The 16199-nt window shown below is 39.8% G+C and overlaps 1 protein-coding gene across 4 annotated transcripts in view; it reads left to right on the top strand.

Annotated features, from left to right (window-relative positions):
• Positions 1-16199, top strand: part of col27a1b (collagen, type XXVII, alpha 1b) — a 117940-nt gene that overhangs the window by 63020 nt on the left and 38721 nt on the right. For all 4 annotated transcript variants that reach the window (XR_014205902.1, XM_082168893.1, XM_082168894.1 and 1 more), the window contains exons 13-21: positions 1963-2016; positions 4343-4387; positions 4534-4587; positions 5275-5319; positions 6940-6993; positions 7142-7195; positions 7306-7359; positions 11929-11982; positions 12082-12135. Coding sequence is in view for 3 of the 4 variants with exons in the window: in XM_082168893.1 (XP_082025019.1) it covers positions 1963-2016; positions 4343-4387; positions 4534-4587; positions 5275-5319; positions 6940-6993; positions 7142-7195; positions 7306-7359; positions 11929-11982; positions 12082-12135 (468 nt within the window). In the remaining variant the exon portion in view is untranslated. The remainder of the gene's footprint in view (positions 1-1962; positions 2017-4342; positions 4388-4533; positions 4588-5274; positions 5320-6939; positions 6994-7141; positions 7196-7305; positions 7360-11928; positions 11983-12081; positions 12136-16199) is intronic.

Below are 16199 nucleotides of genomic sequence, written 5' to 3'. Positions count from 1 at the left end.
TCAAACGATTAAAATATTTAATCACGATTAATCGCATTAATGTCATAGTTAACTCGCAATTAATCGTAATTAATCACACATTTTTATCTATTCTAAATGTCCCTTGATTTCTTTTTGTCCCATTCTTTTTTTCTCATTTTAATGCTCTTATCAACATGGAAAAGTGGATTGGCTTGCTTTGTGCAAATGTTTTTTTTTTATTGAAAACAACATTGGCATGTACTGTAGTGTTCAATTTCACACTAATATTCACACTTGGAGCAAATAATCGCATCAGAGAATTTGCATCAGCTGTGTGCTTGGCCATGAAGTGGTATACACCTGGCAAGAGATCAGAGACCATTCCTCCTTACAGAATCTCTCCAGATCCTTCAGATTCCCAGCTCCATGTTGGTGCTTCTTCTCTTCAGTTCACTCCACTCATCAGGCCAGGGAACTGGGAACATGGCAGTAGCTTCATTTTGTGCTCCGTAACACATTTTTGTGTCTATTTTGATGTTTGTTTTGGATCGGTGTCTTGATGGAAGATCCAACCACGGCCCATTATAAGATTTCTAGCAGAAGCCGTCAGGTTTTGATTTTTATCATATATGTTGATATTTAATAGAATCTACAATACCATGTATCTGAACAAGATGTCAAGGACCTCCAGCAGGAAAATATGCCCACAACATTAAAGATCCAACGGTATATCAAATTGTACACATGGGGTACTTTTTATCCATGTGTGCACCAAACCCATCTAGCGTGTTCGCTGCCAGAAAGCTCTTTTTTTAGTTTCATCTGACCACAGAACCCTGTGTCGTTTGAAGTTCCAGTCGTGTCTGACAACTGAATTTGCTGGAGTTTGTTTTTGGATGAACGAGGAGGATTTTTCTCGAAACCCTCCCAAACAACATGTGGGGGTGTAGGGGTTGTTTGATTTATTTTTATAAAAAAAAAATTTTTTGTAGGCTTCTGACCCCAAGACTTAACTAATCTCTGCAATTCTCCATCTGTGATCCTTGAAGAGTATTTAGCCACTAAAACTCTCCTCCTCACCATGCATTAAGACAATACAGACACATCCTCTTCCTGGCAGATTCGTAACATCTTTAGTTGATTGGAACTTCTTAATTATTGCCCTGATGGTCAAAATGGGGATTTTCAATTATTTAATTGTCTTACTGCCACTTTCTATTTTGTGATGCTCAACAATATTTTGATGCAGCACATTAGAACTATATTCTTTGGTTTTACTCATTGTGATGGATGATTAATGGAATTTGGCCTTTGTGTTTCCTCATATTTAAACTCCTGTGAAACAAGAAGTCATAGCTGGACAATTTCATGTTCCTTGTCGTCAAGAGGTATAATGGGAATATACTTCAGAGATATTTTACTCTTAAAAAATTCCAGGGGTGCCAATAATTGTGGCCAACATTATTTTGGAGAAAAACATTTATTTCATAATGTGATCCCCCACACACAAAACATATGTTTTAATTTCTGGTCAGTATTTATTATTAATCATTGCTATATGGGTGGCATGACTGGTGCAAATGAAAAAGAAAAATCTGATATTTGTCCTAACTCACCAACCTAACCACAGTAATAATAATACAAAAACATTCATTTTAATTTGTTTTAGTCACATACTCAAATAGTGGAAAAGAAATTCTGGCTACTGACATATCCCTTTTCTAGGCTGTATATGAAATATTGTTGGTGGTTAGAACTTATTCTATCCAATTGCTTCTTTCCTGTGGCTGCATTTTGAGATCCAGTTTTTCAATATCCCATGATTATGGAATGGTTCTGGTGTTACAGAGGTTTGTGCAGGATTAAAGCGAAAGGACAATGTTTACCATGTGGGAAACTGGAAACAGCAATGCACAAATGGTATCTGCCCTGAGTCTAAGTGCGTTTTTTTCCACGTCTTGCTCTGCTAAACTCTGCTGTCTCTCACATTTGTGTGCTCAGGGCTTTCCAGGAGATTTTGGGGAGCGAGGACCACCAGGACCTGATGGAAACCCAGTAAGTAGTGCTACATCAACCATTTGGTCGACTGCCATGTGGGGCAACTCCAGTTTTCGAATGCTCAGAGAGTTTTAACCATTGATGTTTGAGGTTATATTTATTATCAAGTTTAGTGAATCAGAATATTACCACACAGTTGGTGAAAAGTTCACCAAAAAAGTCATCCCATAGTCTCCTAGCCTCTGCATGCCCTTTTTCTGCCGGTCATACACTGTCATGGACATACCATTATACAAGCTGACCGGGCCACTTCAACTGCTATACTCTAATAAATACCTTTGATTTATGCCACCACAATAACACACACAAGCCAGTTGGGCGTCCAGTGTGTGCCGCTCAGCGTTGAATAATACTGGTAATGAGGAAATCAGCTGTCACAACTGGAGTCTACAGCAGAAATCTGTTTTTGCCATTACAGGGGTTGCTTCACTTCTGATCGTTTTACCATATTCTTTACCTAATATTTCATCCTTGTTATTCATGTTTCCATGTACCATAATATTATAAAAAGTTTTTTTGTTTTTTTTTCACTTATTTGCATATTATGAATTGTTCTAAGACGTAAGTGTAATATTTTAGTAATGTATAGATGTGTATTGTCAAAAATGATTCTGCAGGAAAGACCACAAAACCACATTTCACCAGATTGTTAATGTTATTTCCTAAGCCAGTCATCACAATTACTTACAGTACCTCTAACCTCGAGTATTACACTTCAGCACATAATTCGTCCCACACCATTTCAGTCTTGTGACTTGTTGAGGATTCAGTATATGCGCGATCAAACATTTACCTGGCAGATGATCCCCAAATGGGTTGCAACAACTCCCCCAAAGGTATAGTTCACCCAAAAAATGACAAAAAAAATGTAATTCTGTTATTCCAAACTCCCAATTTTCTTTAATCAATTTTATCAGTAAAATAATAGCCTCCAATCCAATATGCGGTGAAAATGTTCACCTGCTGCTTCTGCTGTTTCTGCCCACCAACATAATTGATGCATTTCACCTTTCATTTTACCTTTTAAAATTGCTTAAATGTGTGGTTGCAGTTCACTCCACTGAATATGTATTAAATGATTTCCTTTTGTGTTCTGCAAAAGAAAGTAAGTGATGGGAATGAGTAAATGAAGTTTAGTTTTTGGATGAACTGTCCCTCAAAGTTAAGAAAATTCTTATTATGAGTAATAATTGTAAGTGTTCTTAATCTAAAGTCATCCTGACATATAATTAATTATAAATTAATGTTATAGGTCTTATTGTGAACAATTTGTGCATTCATATATTTTTTTTTTAACCATGTAGTTACAATGTCATAACTTTCGCTGAAACGACAGACTTCTCTCTGGTGACATATGCATAATGACACGTGATAGATGTTTTTTTTAAATGCAAACCATTATTTAATTATATGTCAGCATAAACGTACGTCGCTAGACAGGTAATGAACATAATCTAGCTAACATTTATTATTTATTTACGGCTGAAATGTGGCAGGTATATGTAACAAGCAAAGTATTTATAATTATGTTCTTTAAATAGCATTAAAATAATATAATCAAGAATCAAGTCACAGTCCTACATTTCTCTTTTCGATAATCCATTTCACTCAGATGAACGTCACAATACGGTATAAAAGATCTGTCACTACCCCCGTTACATTGCGACTTTTAAAGTTTTTGTAATGCAGAATATCATTAAGACTTTCTGGTGAGGTCAGTGTACTTGAGTTAATTACAAGCCACCTAGCAACATCCTAGAAATTATTCACATCTCCCTAGCAACAATGTGGAAACATTCTAAAAACTACTCATTTCAAATACACACTCGTGTGAACTAACTTTGTATTGTCCTCTCTAACCCACTTTAGCTGTCTGTAGCTGAGCAAACAGTAGCTTAGCTTATCGCTAACCTGAGCGGCTGACCCTGTCAACGCTGCTGCGCTGTAACCCTAACCATATCACAAAACGGACAAGACATGCACGCCTTCACTTCAATCCTTTTCCTTCATCAGCAGTCACTCGGCAAGAGCAGCAGACCCGTAACATCTATCTGCTATGTTTCAAAGAACAAGGAGAGCGAAAATACACAGGGGATTTTTTTTGGCCTGTTGCTGAGGGAGGAAGTTGGTATGGCAGGTAGCAGCCGGCCAGTCACGCCACACAACAAGCCCTTCTCTGTACTCCACAGCGTGTCTCTTTCATTGGCTCACTGAGGGGTAGATGCAAGCCACAGATTAGCTCGCTATCAGGGAACAGAGGTTTCACCCCCCCTTCCCAGCGTCCTGCCAGTAACGCTCAGTATCTGTTCTCTGTTTCTCACAGGGAGAGATGGGTGCCTCAGGTCCTGTTGGCATCCCTGGTTTTATTGTAAGTGAACCAACATTAAGTTATTAACATCTAACCTCATTGCTATGGTACTTGCCTTGCTGACAGTGATTTCTGTTGGCATGTAAAAAATAATGCAGTGTACATTTTTATGCTTGTTTATGCTTTTTATGGTTTTTTTTTGGCAGGGTGATATGGGTCCTGTTGGAATTTTGGGTCTTCCTGGACTAATAGGGCCAAAGGTGATTGCATTGAAATTATTATGAATATCCATGCTGAAAAGTCTGTTTCAAACTAGCCTAAAGGGATTTGCTAATCTTAGCTGATTTAAGATGGTTTGGCTAGTCTCCCAGCCTGATAAGTACCCAGAAAACCTCTTAAACCAGAAAAACAAACCAGCTTGGCCAGGCTGGGAGAAATCAAAGGAAATCTTCACATACTACATTGGAATAACAAAAAGAATTTTAACATGATTATTTTAACATTCAAATGACACATATTAACTCTTTTAACAGACACTGAATTTCAGAAATCAATATTATGATATAATAAATACTAGGTCATACATCTAAATGTATGCTGTTCACCAGCATAAGGTATGTTTTGCATGCTGGGACCAGCGTGGGATGCAGGTCGCTGGTGGTGGACTAACTACACCATATCAGTTTTGCTTGAGAACAGCATGAATATGCTGGTCCACCAGCTAGACCAGCTCTAATAGTATAAAGCAGCCTGGACCAACATTGAATTAATGCTGGATTTTTCAGCACAGACAGTATTACATAATACTGTGACTTTCTTTTTCAACTAGCACATTAATATGGATTTAAGTATAAATTCCATTTGCCTTCCCTGGGCATCAATTCATAAAACAATGGCCTATTGTACAAGTTCTTCTTAATAACATTTGTATCTTGGGTGTCTTGCAGGGTGTGCCAGGAAACCCAGGGGAGCCTGGACTGAAAGGTGATAAGGTGATCTGAATGCCCTTTATTAGCTTTTGCTTCTTCTGTATTTGATTGCACAGAGCCACTTTTGAGGGAAACTGAGGTCAGCTGTAACATACCACAAGTCATCAGTCACAGATACAGAAAGTTTAAAAAAAGTTTGTGTTCAGTAAGATGTTTTTAAAGATAATTAATTCTAGCAAGTATGCATTCAATTGATAAAAAGTGACTGTAAGGACATTTACAATGTTTCAAATGATTTCTATTTAAAAAAAGTGCTTCTGAAGAATCTTGAAAAAAAATTACTACAAAAAAAATGAAGCAGTTAAACATTTTTAAAAAGCCGTTTTTAACGTGGTTAATAATGACAGTAATAATTGTTTCTTAAGCACCAAATCAGCATGTTTGTCACAAATGCAGGTTGAAGCAGGGAAGGATGCAGGATCTACAGCAGCAGCTTTTATTTAAACAAACTCAACACTAGACAAATACAGACTCAGGCTAGTGAACAGGACTCGGGAACAGAACAACCAAACATAACAGAACAACCAAACATAACACAACAACGACAGACAAGGAACAGACTAAAACACAGGGCTTAAATACACAGAACAGATCAGGGAAACAAGACACAACTGGGACAAATGAACTCAATGACTAATTAACAAGAAAAAAGGTGACAGGGATAACATCAATGAAACACATGGACAAACGGTGTGCCACAGGCAAACACAACACGAACACAGACACTAAACGTGACAATATTAGAATGATTTCTGAAGGATCATGTGACACTGAAGACTGGAGTAAAGATGCTGAAAATTCAGCTTTGCTATCACAGGAAGAAATTACATTTTAAAATATTATAAAATAGAAAACTTATAAAATAAAGTCAACAAGTGCCCTTGTTACAGTGTAATTATACATTTCTGAGTAATATTAATTAACATTTTCTATTATACTTACTCTGCACATGCTCAGCAGAGTTCTCTCTCTGTCTGTGATTTGTAAATAAACAAACAAATAAATAAATAGATTTGGAGATATTTGTGACTTTTCGTTTAAAACACTTACTGAATAAAAAAACATTACTTTAAAATAGAAAACCGGATTTAACATATCAGATCATTTTTTGAATGTAGGTCCTACTCACTATTCCTGATGACTAAATGACTGTAATTATTCAGCAATACTGTTAAACAATAAAGCAATGATATTGTTATGGAGGCATGGATTTATTTGAGGTTCAGTGCAGGCTGGTCAAGGTGTCAACAGTTTAGCCTCTGTCCTGCTGCTCCTCATTTTTGTGGCCAGGTGCTGAACTTCAGGCACATTGTAACATGACTAAAGATATAGTTGAACTTGACTAATGCTGTGATTGAACTACTGGGATATCCAGACATAAAATGGACATGAAATGGAAGTTGTGTTAAGGCCCATTCACGGCAAAAAAGATAACTATAGCAATCACTATATTAGCGTTCTGTTTATTATAAGAACGTGCTGCTGTTATGTCATCTGCCGCTTTAAGTTGTTTTGATTATGAGGGCACAATTTTTTTTTCTATAAAAAAACAAGAATAGTCGATTTTGATTTCATGGTGACTTTAAATGCCATAGAGTGACGTTTCGCTGTCTCTGTTGACAGGGTGATGTCGGGTTGCCCGGAGAACCGGGGGAACCCGGATTTCAAGGTGACAAGGTATTTCAGCTAACGGCTTTTCTTTTGATTTATCCACACAGAGTGTATGTGTATGTGTATATGTATGTGCATGCATTTGTATTTTTTGTGCATTCAGACACCCCAAATAGAGTTTTTTTATTTGAATAACTATGTGCTGATTTTCCAGGGTATTCAAGGCTCACCAGGTTTACCAGGAATTCGAGGAAAGCCGGGACCACAGGTTAATTCGTAGACTTACATTTAGTTGTGTTTTACCATGTTTATTTATCTAAAATCTTTAGTGTTGATTTGACAAAAAGCCAAATTATACCAAGCTCTTTTGTCTTTTAGGGTAAGCCTGGAGATCAAGGCCCAGATGGTTTGCCAGGCCCACCTGGCCCTGAGGTAATTGTGCTGTCACTTTAGGACAAGTGTATTCTATGGTCATCGCCTTCTCTGCTGTTGCACACTGCAGTATCCAGCTGTGTCTATTATTGGATCATATTCCTCCCCAAGTTTAATTAAGTTCTCACACAAATTAATGCAGTAACTCACACTAATTAATGCACTAAATTATATATATATATGTGGATGAAAAAGGCTTTGGAGACATGTCTTTCAGCTGTTCAACAAGTGCGCTTTCATGTTTTAAGTCTGCACCAAAAACTGCAGTCATAGACTTACTACATAAAACGTCTCAGGTTACGACTGTAACCCTAGTTCCCTGAGAAGGGAACGAGACGATGCGTCAATGACGCTTTGGGAACGCTCCTGCGTGATTGCGTCTGAAGCACCTATGTCAACTAGTCCAATGGCGAGAGTGGGCGTCACGGGCGGGTGATGTGACGACCAGGAAAGGATAAAGGACATCCGGTTTAGAACCGCGCTAGCTTCGAAAAGGGCCGAAGCAAGTCGATCACAGGGATGTAGGAAGTATGGCAAAGTGACGCATCGTCTCGTTCCCTTCTCAGGGAACTAGGGTTACAGTCGTAACCTGAGACGTTCCCTTTCGAGGGAACTCGCGATGCGTCAATGACGCTTTGGGAACGAGAATGCCCAACACGCCATACGAACCAGAACCTGTCTGTGTGAATACTGCACAACTAAGACAAGAGCACTTGAGAACCTGGGGACCAAGTTGCAAAACCTTACGAATGTGAGCGGAGAGGACCAGCCTGCCGCATACCACATCCTACAGGGATATCTACGTATAATAAGGCTTCTAAGCCGCCATACTCCTGTCCTGGTCTAAAAGCACCACAGAGGAAACAACCAAAGCGTTACCCATTACCACTCCCCAGCCGGTGAGGGAAGCATCTGTCGAGATAGCAACTCGATGGCAAAGAGCTCCCAACACCGGAACCTGGGAAAGGAACCAGTATTTCCTCCATATAACCAAGGCGCGGAGACACTTCCGCGTGATCTTGATCGTACGAAGTGAGTTTCCCCTCGGGGAGAACCCTCTGGTTCTGAGCCACCACTGCAAGGGTCTCATGTACAGTAGGCCAAAGGGTATCACAATGGACCTGCTGCCATGAGGCCCAACAGTTTCTCGAACTGTTTCAAAGTGCGTGACTGCTCATGTGGGATAGGAACCAGTATTTCCTCCATATAACCAAGGCGCGGAGACACCGCCGCGTGATCTTGATCGTACGAAGTGGGTTTCCCCTCGGGGAGAACCCTCTGGTTCTGAGCCACCACTGCAAAGGTCTCATATACAGTAGGCCAAAGGGTATCACATTGGACGCTGCTGCCATGAGGCCCAACAGTTTCTCGAACTGTTTCACAGTGCGTGACTGGCCTAGCTTCAACTCTTTTGTGGCTGTGAGGATAACAGCTACACGAACGGGCAAAGTGTGGCTCGCATCGTGACTGAATCCTATACCACATCAAGGAAAGTGGTTCTCTGTAGTGGAGAAAGCACACTCTTCTTGGCATTGAGTCTCACCCCAATTTCATCATCTGAGCGAGGACGACATCTCGATGCCGAACCGCTTACTGCTCTGATTCCGCCAGAATCAGTCAGTCATCGATGCAGTTCAGAATGCGTAGCCCTGCAGCCTGGCGGGGCCAGAGCTGCATCTACGCACTTCATGAACGTGCAGGGTGATAGAGTTAGACCGAATGGAAGCACCCGATAATGATATTCTTTGCCCCCAAAAGAAAACCTCAGGAACTTCCTTTGTTGAGGGAGGATGGAAGTAAGCACCTTTTTAAATCAATTGTGACAATCCAGTCCTCAGATCTGATAAGAGTAACGATCTGTTTGAGTATGAGCATATTGAATTTCATGACTGCACGATACAACAGATGAAGATCTAAAATGGGAACGCAACCCCCCATCCTTTTTCGGAACAATAAAGTAGTGGCTGTAAAACCCTGATTCTCTGTCGGGCAAGTACACCTGCTCTATAGCTCCCTTCGCTAATAGAGACTCTACTTCTTGCTCCATTACCAGAGCCTGCTCGGGATGTACTAACGCGAGTAGCACCCCGTTGTAACGAGGTGGAGGAGAACGAAACTGGATTCTGTAACCTCTCTCTATTATCTGCAGGACCCATGGAGATATATTCGGCAGATTCTTCCACTCTGTCAGAAAATCTACTAAGGGTACCAGTCTCTCGAGACTGGCCTCTGGTGTTATTGTAACAGCCACTTCGGTGACCTGAAGCATCCTGGCAGGAAACAACCGAACTGACTCTTTTTGAACCCCCCTCAGAGGGTGCGAGTTTGACACAGTGTCGTGGTGACACTGAGCCATGTGCTCGCTGGAGACCGCTGCGCCCCGAGGCACCAAGGGTGGCGGGGTTGGCAGAACGGCCTCCTGAGGGCACCGAGGTGGGGCGGGCACCGTATACTGAGGTGTACACCGCTCCACCCCGGTTGGGGTTGCCCTCAGAGGTCTGACACCAGTGGCATCAGGACCTTGGCCGAAACCTTTTTCACAGAAAAACAGTCCTCAGATCCATCTTCTGCTTTAAAGGCTTCTGTTGAGAATGCCATTCCGGTCCCCAATCTTTCTGAGGGGGAGCACAGGAAATTACACTCTGCCCGTACAATGAGTTTGTTAATGGCTAGGGCTGCTCCGCCCAGCAGCCCCATTTACAAAGTTATAAACTCCAAACTCATTGTACACAGGAGATTGAGATGTAGAATCTTCAATTCCCTTAACTCGATGCTCAGCGCATCCATTTCCTCTGAGGTGGACAGCTGTAGCACCAAATTATACCATTTAATTCCTCAAAATTAAATGTAGTAAAAGATCAACCAGACAAGTTAACACGGTCTGGATGAATTACTGAACATATACATGAATCTAACTAATGAAAGTCAGATAAGTAAATTTAAATGCAACCCACTTATTTAATTCCTCAGAATCAAACAGCAAAAAAATCAACCGGACAAGTTAAAATAGTCTGGATGAAAGGCTGAATATATATTTATATATATAGGATTATATATAAAAAATAGTTTCAACATACAATAAAAGAATCATAAATTCATAGCTTGCAATACACTATGTATCTCTCTTAATGAATGCATAACCACTGGATTCTTATTGCAGTCTATTTTTAAATAAACAGTAGCATGGGGAAACTCCCGATAGTGCACACACGTCTGTAATTTTCATGAATGAACGTAGCCCGTCCACTATTATTCTTATTGCAGACCCCGTAATCTACGTGCTGCCTCAGCACACGCGAGATCCGAGGTCGAGTAACAGAATATTTATTGCAGACCCGTAATCTACGCGCGAGATCCGAGCCAAAGAATCTTTATTGACTTTCTTCCCTCGAGAAGAAAGCCATCAGGAACAGAGCTAACTCTCGATAGTGCAAATGTTACACATCGAGAATTTATGAATGAACACTGTCAGCCCCCTTTTACTAGAGCTGAACGTGCATGCTCCACTCCCAAACAAACAACACATGAATCGCGTGTGTCCCCACTCGTAATGAAGCGAGTGCAGGGAGGAACACACGATCCAAAGCTGTTTGCTCCCCATACTCCTGTATAGATATATACTTGTGGTTGTGGACTACATCGATGCTCAGCACATCTACCTCCTCAGAGATAGACTGCTGAAACACCGGGCTCTCTAACCAGGGCGGAAGAATCCGCGGCGCGGGCTTCCGATCCCAGAGAGAGAGCGCTGGATCCCCCGGGTAAAGGCAGAGAAAAGGCGGAGCCCGTCTCTAACCCTCCGCGAGATCCATTTGCGAACCCCACAATACCAGCTTCCATGCTGCCTCGGCAACACGGGGCCGGTACTGCGAGGAACGCGAGCCTGAACACCCTCCTCAAAGAGTGACAAGCGGGAACGGAGCGAGTAAAGCAATAGTAACTCGCAATGCTCTTAGTCAGCACCCTCGAGCGCTGACAGATCATGCTCCGTTCCAAACAAACAACACATACATCGTGTGTATCCCCACCCGTAAAGAAAGAGGGCAGGGAGGAACACACGATCTAAGGATGTTTGTTTGCCATAATATCTATGCTTGTGACTGATATAGTGACAGACAACAATAAATATGACAGACAGTATAACACAGAGTGCTTGCTGAGGCACAGAAGCTAGCGCGGTTCTAAACCGGATGTCCTTTATCCTTTCCTGGTCGTCACGTCACCCGCCCGTGACGCCCACTCTCGCCATTGGACTAGTTGACATAGGTGCTTCAGACGCAATCACGCAGGAGCGTTCCCAAAGCGTCATTGACGCATCGCGAGTTCCCTCGAAAGGGAACTGTGCTTGTTGAGCACTTTGGCTTTAGTAGTTCCTTCATTTTGTGTTAATTTGAAGTCACTACAAAGAAATAGCCATTAATTTGCTCACACAGTCCTGCAATAACTTTTAGAGTTTAGTTGTGAGAGAGGGAGGGAGGGAGAATAGAGTTGCTGTGACAGAGCGAGTCTTTTTAGATAAAGTATAGAGAAGACTTTCTCTTATTGTCTAATGTTGCTACTTTTTCTCAGGGTTTTCCAGGGGATATTGGACCACCAGGACATAATGGCATTGAGGGCCCAAAGGTATGCATCTCTCTTCTTCTTTAAAGGTTCCCAAAATTTGTAATTGTGTCCCATATTGTAAAATGGTGGCAGATAATCTAATTTTTTGATTCTTTCCAGGGAAATGCAGGAGGGAGAGGGATTCCAGGCCCTGGAGGAGTTCATGGACTTGAGGTAGGACCTGCTCATTCCTAAACCAGTGAAGGGCCTTACAAGGAAAACTGCATATAAATCCTGAATTTATAGCTGTAAATATTATTGTACAACTGTTGTACAATGTAAAAAGGAAAATGTAGTAATTATTCTAGAAGTATTACTGTATGTGTCATTTCAAAACATAAAAAGTAATTTCATGAAAATAAGCTCAATACATCCCCATTTGTAAGTCTATTAGCACAAGGAAGCAATTTATAGTCAAAATAAGAATATGTAATAGGACCAGTTGTATAATTAAGTAGAATTAATAAATATTTGCTATTGGGTGAAGGCAAATATATTTATGTTTGGCGACATATCAAAACAAGATACATTATTTTCTGTAAACAGCAGGATTTTTATGTAGCCTAGTTGTAAAACCATAAGGGCTTGGATTTTTACCAATATAAATCCTTGAAATGGCATTAGCATGCTCTGGACTCTATAATGTTTTAGGTAAATAATTTTTCTAAAGAAAAAATATGACATTAATGAATAAATTAACTGTTTAGATTGTTGTTAAAAAGAAACATCTGTTTGCAAGCTGTGCCTGTTGCTACTTTAACAGAACACTGAAGCACAGCTTTCACAAAATTAAATCAAGAGAACGAGACAAATTTAGAGAAATTATCAGGGCTGCCAACTTTTGAGTTTAGCTTGGAGTGAGATTTTGTTGGGGGGGGGGGGGGGGGGGGGGTTTCAAATTTCAAGATTTCAATTCCATTCTTGTGATTTGATTCCGATTTTGATTCAATATTGACTACTTTGGATACATGTTTTTTTTAAATTTTATTTAAAAAAATTATCTCACCTAATGCTGTAAACATAGAGGGCCCAATCTGCTGGTATTATTAAAGGTTAAAAATAACTAATGAAATTAAATATAATGCAGTTTTTTTTATAATAACAATTATTTAATGACATATGATATAATATAATATAATAAATATGTAATATAGTGCTCAGCAAAATCTCCTCTCTAGCTATTTTTTCTATTCAATTAACATGCCATGGTCATTAAATGGCTTTCCTGGGGAAAATGTAATGTTATGTGACATAATTGTTCTATTGCTATTATATATTGACCACTTTCCGTGGTTGAAAAACACTAATTGGTCGATATTATGTATACTTTCGGTAAGTTGTACTGCATCTTTAAATAAAAAAGTAACAGATGATCGGTTCACGTGCACTTGAACTGAGGCGCTCAGCGATCTGTCACGTCACATTTACAAGCGCCAAACGTATTTTTGTCTGAATTTCGTAATACAATTGAGGCAATCTAAGAGCTGATAATTCGTTTAATATTAAAAGTACCTCTTTGCTCCGCAATTTTTCTGTGCGTGAGAAAATGGATGTGTGGCGTGAGAGCGTGTGAAAAGTGTCAATTGCGTGAGTCTCACGCTCATTGCATGAGTCTCACGCTCAATGCGTGAGAGTTGGCAGCCCTGAATTATGCATTACTTGGTGTGGAAAATGACATTTCACTGTAATTTATTTTACGGTAAAAAAACCCAATCAACTCTGGTTGCCAGAAGTTGATGTTCATAGTAGTAACATTATACGCTTTACAGATTAAACTTAAATTTACAGTAAAAAAAAAAAAAAAAAAAGTTGCATCGCTTCCGGTTCAGGTCTTTTGTATGTGCTTCATATAAAGCCGTTTTACTCAAGATACCTTCAGGAGCAAGCCGTTTTACTCAAGATACCTTCAGGAGCAGGCAAAGATGAGCACAACTGATGTCCGTTACATATGCAGATTGATATAAAAAATAAAATAAAAAATCTTCTTATCACAAACATTTAGATATTTAAATAGAATAAAACCCCAACAATAAAAAGAACTAGCCAGGTTAGCTGATTACAACATGTCCATAGTCCAGATGTCACCGTCAGTTCGTAATGCCGTTAACACGTTATCCGACAAGCGGATGCAGTCAATTTGTTCATGTTATGTTCGGCATGAAGCCTATATTAATAAAATAATGCAATAAATAGTAATTTAACAACATAAGAAGAAAAAAAACTAAGAAGGAACAGTCAAATTTTATTGAAAAATCATTACATTTGAGCTGTCACAAAGAGAATTCTGGTTAATGTCAATTTACGTTTTTTCACTGTAAATTATAAGATTACTTGTTCTTTTTCTCTTCCAAAAACTGTACATTTAGTAGTATTTTACTGTAAAATTACATTAAATATATCATTAGATATATTACAGTTTTTCACCGTATAGAGAAAAAGAACGTACCGTTAAAGCTGCAGTCTGTTAGCCTGGGAAAACCCAGACAACTTCCGGCAAATTTAGATTTGCTCTGCAAGTAGTCTGGCAAAGAGCCCATTCAAGCCCATTTCTAATCCCTCGAAATCGCGGCACCAATCAGAAACATTGGGGCGGGCTTTACACGATGACGATCGCTCTGATTGGTTTTAGAGCGACGTCCGTTGGTGAAGCGCATCAACTTTTACATGCATTATTATATTCAAATTGCAAACACATGAGGACTTCTCAATGAAAGACCCACTGGCAGATGAACGTGCTACTACATTTCTCTCTGAAACGGTAGGAAATTAAATTAGATTTAATAGAGGATTTTAACTGTGACAAGATGATTGACAGGGCAGTTTATGTGACAGGATGCACGCGACAGATCCGTCCGATAAAGATGACGAAGTAGTATGTCCCAAAGCGTGCCTACTTTTTTGCTACACATTCAAAAGTAAATACCTTTTCTTCACAAAAAGAGTACATACTTTTATAGCGTAGTGTAACTTAGGCGAATTGGGACGCAGCATATGGCTTTACACGATGACGATCGCTCTGACTGGTTTTAGGTCTATCCAATTGCGCCCAGAGGCATTTGAGCGACATCCGTTGGTGACGCCCCTTTGGAAATGAGTTATTAATGAAGCTTTGCCAGACCATAACTCAGTTACTACTGAGAATGGTCTGGTTTTAACCAGGCTAGCAGTCTGTAGCTTTTTTGGGTAAAAAATTATCCAAAATAAATGTTTGAGCAAGTACATAACCAGCCAGTATTCAATACGATCTGCTTGCCTTAGCTCGATTCAGAATGGTAAGCTTGTAATAATGTTTTTAATTCCAGATTTCTGTGGGAAATTTGAGCATGTCTTTGTGTCATTATGTCACATCTGTACACATAAAGAAGGAGTCTCGGCTAGTAGGCTATATTGCGTGTGAGGATGTTGGAGGTGGAGATTTATAGCCTTTTCTCACAGCACTTGATATGATTCAACTTAACTTTTTAATGGCGAATCCAGAAAGGTTCAAATGACAATCACCAGTGACAACTGGAGATTCACCCGTTGTAAAACGCGAAAGACTTTGGAGAAAAAAGAGACTGGAATCGGGCTCATGCGAAAACAAGGACAAATATCGGAAGGGCATTAAATGTAGTCACACAATGCCGATGTTGTCAGCATTAACAATTTGAGAACAAAGTATAATTTGCACGGTTTGACGTGATATGAAAAGCGATCGTTAGATTTAATCGGCGCAATTTACTGCAATGCTTTTTTCCCCTTAGTTGGTCAGAACAAAAGTGGATGTTACTTGTTCAGACGACATTTTCGGGTGAAAATTCTTATGTTGGTCATACTTCCAAAAAGTAGAATCTGTGATTGCGAATGACAGTATCCACACCACCAGTGCGGTGATTGACAGCCGCACATTCTCCTCAAAACATTGGATTCATCCGCGCAGTGCTGTGCCGAGGCACAACGCACGTAAAGTTGATAATTCCGCGAATAACTGCAATTGCGAACAGAGATGGCGACAAAGAAGAAAAACTGCGGACTGCAGCTTTAACTAATTAACAGGTTTTTATCATAGCATTTTTACAGGCTTTTACCTTTAAACTTGTTCATTTTTTACTCTGTATGGCCAAGAATATAATGTTTAAATGTCTCAGAAACAACACCACATTTTATATGGATAATTTCTGTTTTAACACTCAAATGAATGTACACTAAATGGACGAAAGTATTGGGACCATTGCACCCACAGGGACTGTAATGTAATT

This window comes from Leuciscus leuciscus, assembly GCF_965113295.1.
Source record: "Leuciscus leuciscus genome assembly, chromosome: 5".
Classification (NCBI taxonomy): Eukaryota; Metazoa; Chordata; class Actinopteri; order Cypriniformes; family Leuciscidae; genus Leuciscus; species Leuciscus leuciscus.
Note: the sequence above shows the minus strand (reverse complement) of the source record. Positions and strands in the feature narration are given on the sequence as shown.